At 42.8% G+C, this 7,860-nt stretch overlaps 1 protein-coding gene across 1 annotated transcript in view; it reads right to left on the bottom strand.

The window, feature by feature from the left end:
* The window catches only part of COL11A1 (collagen, type XI, alpha 1), a 362,318-nt gene that overhangs the window by 161,113 nt on the left and 193,345 nt on the right, over positions 1–7,860 (bottom strand). The window contains exons 29-31 of the mRNA XM_015416098.1: positions 5,787–5,840; positions 3,116–3,223; positions 2,280–2,419 (exon numbers count right to left, since the gene is read on the bottom strand). Of these exons, the coding sequence (XP_015271584.1) occupies positions 2,280–2,419; positions 3,116–3,223; positions 5,787–5,840 (302 nt within the window). The remainder of the gene's footprint in view (positions 1–2,279; positions 2,420–3,115; positions 3,224–5,786; positions 5,841–7,860) is intronic.

Raw genomic sequence — 7,860 nt, 5'->3', positions numbered from 1 at the left:
AAGCCCAGCAAATGCTGTGCATTATACTTTTATAGAATTTCTACCTCTTAACAAGTGGTAACAAGTGTATAGGTATCGATTCACTATGAGGTAAGTTTTGTAGTGTGCCAGTAGAATATGCAGATCACTGAGGTGGGATTTTTATATAAACAACATGGAAGGTCTGTTTATTTACTGGCTGGCTCAATGAACAGATCAAAAGCATAGGCTTCCAGCTAATCAGAGAAACTTGGCTGAGACACATAAATTTAAGCTAGTTATAGCTTCAGAGAGTGCTTTGAATTTTCTTTAATACTTTCTACCACAAACCGGCTTCCACTGACTAGCCACTAGATTGGATCCTCTCACACAACAAGGATTCTACCCACAACACCCTGCCCTTTCCCAATTGTTAGACTAAATGGTACAAGGTCTACTCATTACTAGAGACAGGACTAACAATCAGGTACTCTATTCTCTCCCAGAGGTAGTACTAACCCCCTTTGCCACACTACCAGGCAGAGCTACTCTTCACTCTGTCTTCTCTTTTTCTGAGCCAGTCCTGAGCTATCACTGCTCTTTCTCCTGAGGCAGAACTGAACTCTCTTTGCACTCTCTCTGAGGCAGACCTCAACTGAACTCCTGCTGTGCTTCCTTCCAGCATTCCATCCCTCTCCTGAAAGGTGATTGGATGCCGGAGCAGCATTCCCATAGGCTCAGCTGAGTGGCTGTTTTTCCCTTCAGGGGCAGGAAAGCCTCCTGTCCTTCACAGGCATCAGTAAAAGTGAATGAAAATGTGGGCTACATATCCCGTTCGGAAATCTGTAGCATTTCTTCCCTCCCCAACATGTTTCCAGACAATATACTGCCCCCTCTCTGATTAGTTCTGCAACATCAACATGCAAGCATCTGATTAAACTGCATGCTGGTCGAAAGACCATAATAAACAAACAAACATGTAAGCATGTATGACTAGCTGTGCGACAATGTGACATCATCACACTGGCAGTATGATCCCTAATTGGCCTGGCTCTTGCTATCAGTAAGAAAAGATGAAATTTCTCTTTAAACAAGTGGTGCCGAAGCAGTTAACAAGACAGAGCAATGACCAGAAAAAAGTAGGCCTTTTGTCAGTTTTGGAAAGATATTTGAGGCACAAAACTCCCTTTTTCATTCAAGTGGAATTTATGATACTAGTGCCAGGGACAAAGAAGATATGCAGCTTAATTGGGTAGCCACATTTGAAGCAGCCAATAAGGAAGCATGATTTTGCCACTTATATTGTGGCAACACCTCCTCCATGCTGGATTTTCTGTTGGCTGCTGACCCACCTATCTTCTCTGTAACATCACAGGATTTGCCAGCTGCCTTTGGGGCTCAGTGGGAATTTGGGATGTTTCCTCTGCTTGGCTATTGAGGAGGCCCTTTCTTGCCTGCTTTATGACACTGTGGTAGAGGTGGTTAAATAAGCCTGGTCTTTGGACTGTTTGGGCTATATCTAGTTTGGCAGAGATAGGGCAGGCTAATCACAATAGGTAGGGATGATGGGCAAGCACCCAGAGGCATTAGCGGTGATGGAGGCTATGTCTGGAACAGTGTATCACTGTGCTGGGCAACATCTTTCTGAACCTGGTAACAGCCTAGCCGCGCATCAGGGAAAGGGGCTGGGGCTGGGCACCTCTCGGCACATTGCGTGAGGCCAGCGGAGGATGCATGTCAAGTTTGGAGTCAAGGTGGGTCTGCCCAACAATGGTAGACATTGTTAAACTGCCTAGCACAATCTGCCCCTTCAAATAGCATATTTAATGATATGGCATAGATATGCATAATTAATTATTTCAATAAAATAGTTAAACCCACTGCTGTTGTCTCATGTCTTCACTGGGGAGTGCCTGAGGCAATTGTTTACTCTGAAAATATACAGTGAAGTCCTAGTCACTAGCTCCAATTGCAGGGGCCCCTTTATACTTCTTGCTTAGATAAGAATATTGACATGGCTTGCCATAAAAAGCATAGAAAACTTCATTGTATTTTCTCACTATTTTCTCAACCTTCAGGAGAGAAGTAGTACTTAAAATGAAAACAGTACCAATAAAAAATGCTGTCTGACCTAAAGAAAATACCCTGAAGGACATAAAATCAAATTCCACCCAGTTACACACAGTTATGCCCATTTCAGGATCTGCTCCAACAGTATTTAAATTATGACCTTTGAAGCAAGTGTGAATATGAAACAAAGAAGAGGAAGAATGTACATTTTAAACATTCAAACAACTATGTAAACATAGGTAACACCTCACATTGTTATCACCATCTCTATGAAGTTTCCTGTTTCTCTCAAAGCCTCTAGCTTATCTACCCATGGGATTTCCACCAGAATTGCTATCTGCATTGCAATGCCAACCTTTCTGGCTATAGCAGAAAGTCTGAAGAGATGAAACTTGAAAGATGAAAATATAGAAGACTAAAAAAAAATACACTTGTGAATGTTGCAAAAGAAAATGTCACATTTTATGGTGACTGGCATGGTGCTTTTACAGATGAGGCGACCCTTCTGGAATTCCCTTTTGGATGGGTTTACATTTGCATATCTTTTGGGAGCAAAGCACTTCCTGGTATGATTTCTTAAAACATTTTTATTCTTGTAATACCATTAAACTAAAAAAAAAAAGGGGCTAGAACCAAAGGTACCCTGTGTGCCCAATGCAAGTGATACCCAAAGTGCTGGTGGGGCTTGGCCCTGCTTATTCCTGTCCGCTAATAGATCTTCATGGCAGTATCCCTCTGGGAGCTTTATTAAATGGTTAGTCCACCCTTGGATCCAACCCTGTTTTGTTGCCATATTTCTATGTCTTCAGCCTGAAAGGGCCAACAGGAATTTACTTTAAAAGTTTCGATGAAAAATATATTCTTATTTTAACAGAACTGCAATTTAACTGGAGTTACTTGCATTCTAATTATCTTTCCATCATGATAACATTGGCTTTCTTGGTTCATGACATCATTAACAGCTGGCCAGATGTCTTGCAAGATTGTTGGGATCATCAATACACAGAAGCCAATGTTACAAATGTGAAAGAGCTCTATGCTGTGACTTGATTCTAAAAAAAAAAAGTCCCATTAGCAAATTACTAACCTTTTCCCCAGCTTGACCAGGCCCACCTGAGTCTCCTGTTGGACCTGCACGGCCTTTGGGACCCTCAGGACCATCTTCTCCTCGAGGACCAAGGGGACCAACTTCACCCTTTAAAAAAAGTGTAAATATAGGATGTAAAAATCTACACTGCCTTTCACAGAAAGGTTATCAAAGATCTGGCTGAAACCATCAAGGGTAAAGAATTCTCCCATGGGTTAGACATAAACTTTTCAGACACTTTGAAGCTATTGGGAGGGGGGGGGATTCTGTTCCCCATCCCCCAGGAAAATACGAGAAGAAAAAAATGAAATATATGCAACACTTATTTCCTATCAAACTGAAACTTCTTTTACTGATTTAACTTAATTAGCACTAGCTTCCAAGATCTTATGAAACTGGGCTAGCCTGGGGCATTCCAGGTCAGGGCCACGCTAGCCACAGGACCATTTAACTGGACGTGAGTTATTCAGTGTTACAAACCCAATGACTGTGACACAAATTGCCAAATTAAAATTCATCAGCAAGTCTTAACACACCCCTCTCCAATGATCTGATGAGGAGCTGGGAATCCTCAGTCACTGCAGGTGTTAACTACTTAGCAAAACTAAGGCAATTAAATTTATCACCATTTACTGCTATTGTGCCTCATCCTATACTCCTGCATTTCATGGTTGATGACCCTCCTAACAAATGTTCTTCATACCCTTCTGTGTGTACATATGTGTGTACTGAAAGCACTGCACTGGCTGCCGATAGAGTACCGGGTCCGCTTCAAAGTGCTGGTTCTTACCTATAAAGCCCTATATGGCCAGGGTCCAGTCTACCTGAGGGACCACCTTTCCCCATACATTCCCCCAAGAGCACCATGGTCGGGGGCCCAAAATTTGTTGGTCATGAGATCTGGGCCCTGCGGGACCTTATGCAGTTTCGCGGGGCCTGCAAGATGGAGCTCTTCCACCAGGCCTTTGAGTAGGAGCCCCCGCCCCTACTATACCATCACCGTCATGGTTGACGAGGCCCTGAGGAAGCACCTGTATATGGCAAAGAAGATCTAAGCTGTTCTCCTGTGGGCGCAAACAGCATTGGAAGTACCACCTGGAACTCTATCGATGCCATCTTTGGTATCAGAAGTTTGAGCACCGTTGTTTTTAAGTATTGGATGTTTTAATGGATTATGTTTTAAGTTACTATGTATATTATGTTTTAATTATGGCATGGTTTACCTTGCCCTTGTTAGCCGCCCTGAGCCCATTGGGGAGGGCAGGATATAAATGTGAAAAATAAATAAATAAATAAATATATTCTTAAGAGGACTCACTGCTCACACCTCATGAAGTGGGTTCTTGTTTATTCCCCCCCGCCATAATATAGCGCCTTTTGAGATTAACTGATCATAACAATTGGCTCTGAGCCATTTTCTCTCAGGAGAGACCAGTTGGATTCATTCACACAGAGTGATCCACCCACCCACATCCTTCACAGACATCAAAACCTTTAGCATGTTGCAAACAGCGAATATACTTGGGAGGGGGGTGTCACAGTGTTTGACACATTTCAGTATCAACTGTCTTAATCTTTTATTTATTGATATGATTTTAAAGAAAACTCATAGGATGATGGCTACTTTCTTGTGCTAACACAATGATGATTAATGATGACTAGAACGTGAGTGGACAGAGATCTGGCATATTATAAAGCCTCCTGGTGGCTGTGGAGCATTTCTTCATGGTCTGCCTGAAACCCCTGTCAGTGAAGACCAGATCACTCCCTGTCAAGGTCATGACTGCCTTAACTCAGACAGTGTTCTCAAACAAAGCAGTTTGCTTTTTCCCATGATGTCCATCCACACATACAAGAAGGCACACAAACATAGGCACTGGGGATACCAGTGTGCTGCCTTGGAAGCGCCTCAGAATCTCGCAAGCCTCTATCCTTTTGGGGAAAATAAACAAGAATGTTGTGGCACCCTGCCTATCCCTGGTGACTTATTGGAAGCAAAGAGAGGCCCAGGCTGCTGTTTCTGGCAATGCCACTTCTGTTATGCACTGGAAGTGACATCATCGCATGCTGCCTTGGAAGCGCCTCAGAATCTCGCAAGCCTCTATCCTTTTGGGGAAAATAAACAAGAATGTTGTGGCACCCTGCCTATCCCTGGTGACTTATTGGAAGCAAAGAGAGGCCCAGGCTGCTGTTTCTGGCAATGCCACTTCTGTTATGCACTGGAAGTGACATCATCGCATCACCAGCAACATGGGGATGGTCTGGTATTAGGGCATAAACTCTATGGTAGAAGTAATTTTTACCACATGTTGCCCAAATATCAGAGTGTCCCTGCATCACCCGCAACATGATGATATCACTTCTGGTGTGCGCTGGAAGCAATATTGCCATGTTGCCGGAGATGACAGCTTAGGTCTCCCTTTGCTGATGGGAAGTCCCTCAACTGGTCAGTGGTGGGGGAATGGGCACCATGGTGGGGGATCAGCCATCCACGGTGGGGGCCTGATAACCCCGTTTGGTGGCTCCAGCCACTGAGAAAGCCTCCCTCCCTCTGCATATGCCTGTCCATTCATTGATGCAGCTTTGGTTTAGTTTTTTTTTTTCTTGGCCTCACGGAAGTATGATAGGATGCTGAGAATAGGCTTTTATGAATACAGGTTAAAATACTTACTCTATCACCCTTAAGTCCCATATCGCCTTTAAACCCAGGAAAGCCATCTTCACCCTGAGAGAGGGGGGAAATGCAAAGAGAACAAAAATGACCAAAGTATCTGAAAGAATACATTAGTATAATGCACATACAAACCATGGATATATTGCAGTATGTCACAATAATTTACATTACTAAAGCTGGATCTTTAATACAGCAGTTATTCTATCAGGGAGAAAAACCATATTGCTACAGTTGAATTAAATTACTGTTAAGCTTTAAAAGGGAGAATGAATAATAAGAAAGGTGCTTAAGGCAACATGCACATTCACTTCTTAATTCATCAAGGGTCTGTTCATTACCCTTTGCATTAAATTTCTTCCTTACATTTTCAGTTTTAAGATTTTAATCTTTTAATCAAAAGTCTCATGTTCAAAAGTAAATTGGGATGTACATGTAAAAACACCGACAATGCTTAATTAAAACTACACTCTGGATAGAACTGCACTCCCCTTGAAGGAACAGGTTTGTGGTCTGGTGGCCATTATAAAACGTATCAATACATCTAATTCTCAATGTGCACCCAGTTGTCGATACTTAAATCCAAAGACTGGGTCATGGACAGGTAAGAAAGATCTTTCCACAAAACAGAGAACGCCCCAGGATTGCAGAAAAGTCTGAAATCTTTAAAAAGAGATTAACTCCCCCAAATGATACAAGCTATGACTATAGTTTTAAGAAACAAATGCCCTCAGTGATCATTGCTAGCTAACCACAACAGTATTGCCAGACTTTAAGCCTTGGTTTCTATCAGTAAAATGCAGGGGGAGGGGACAAAGACCCTTCCAGGGCTGTTTTGGCTTTTGAGGGAGGACTCATGGGGGCCAAGCCTGGCAAAAACCATGGGCAACTTGCTATCATGTGACTTACATGACTTACCCAGGTCCAGTAGCTTGCTACAGTTCAAGTACAGTTCAATTCCACAAAAGCCAGTATAGCACAGTGCTTAGAGTTTCAGATTAGGATCTATGAGACACAGGCTCAAATCCCCCACTTTGCTGTAGAAGCTCACTGGATTACTTGGGGCCAGTCACACACTCTTAGCCTAACCTAACTCATAGGGCTGTTGTGAGGATTAAACGGAGGAGAGGAGGAATGTAAGCTGCTGGAGTCACTGGGGAGAAAACTGGGATATATGAGAAGTAAATAGCAATAGCTGGAAATGGTGCCAGATAAAGGTAAGTTGGTGAATGGGTGGGAGGGAGAAAAGGAAATAGGGAAAGTTCAGGATATGAAGGCTATCAGGAGTAGAAAAAAGGGAAATAGTGTAGGAAGGAGGATACATGGAAAATGAGGTCATCCCCCCGCAGTATGTCCTTGCAGGTTCCCTATCTTGCAACTGGGCTCAGCCCAGCTGACACCATGCAAATCAGCCCAGCCTAGTGGAAAGCACCATGCAACTCAGCCATTGATGCTGCCAGGACAGAAAGAGGGAAAACTGAAGACAGATAAAGATAAATTGGCTAGTGGGTGGGAAGAAGAAAGCAGGAAAGGGGAGAGACTATGGGGGTTTTCAGAATGGGGAAAGAAATATTGGGGGAGAGGATAATGAGATGTCTCCCACAAGTTTTTGGGGGTACCTTACTTGCATGTTTACATTCTTATATATGAAACTGTGCAAATTGTTTTAAATCTGGTAGGGCCACTAGGAGCATGATAAAACTGGTTCAGGGGCTGGATTATGCCACTGAGTCACTTGGCTAATTAACAATCCCATGAAAAACTAGCTCAAATAGGGTGGTACTGAGACAATCTTTATCATTCCCAAGGAAAACTGTCTGTGGACAGAACAAGATACAAACAGGGGTCACAGTGTGCAGGTACATGCCAACAAACAAGAAACCACTGTGATCAATGACAATGACCCATTTAATAAATTTTGCATTGAAACAGAGTCCAACGTATTCATTATCTCAATTTTACATTAAAACAAAGTCCAACTTATTCATTTTCTCAACAAAGTCCAGCATTTTCCTCTCTTTACTCGATGAGTACCCCGGTTTTTACACTCATTTCAAAGGTCTTCCTCAAGAGT

Source organism: Gekko japonicus, unplaced genomic scaffold (assembly GCF_001447785.1).
Source record: "Gekko japonicus isolate JY-2015 unplaced genomic scaffold, Gekko_japonicus_V1.1 scaffold303, whole genome shotgun sequence".
Classification (NCBI taxonomy): Eukaryota; Metazoa; Chordata; class Lepidosauria; order Squamata; family Gekkonidae; genus Gekko; species Gekko japonicus.
This window is presented reverse-complemented; position numbering and strand designations above follow the sequence as displayed.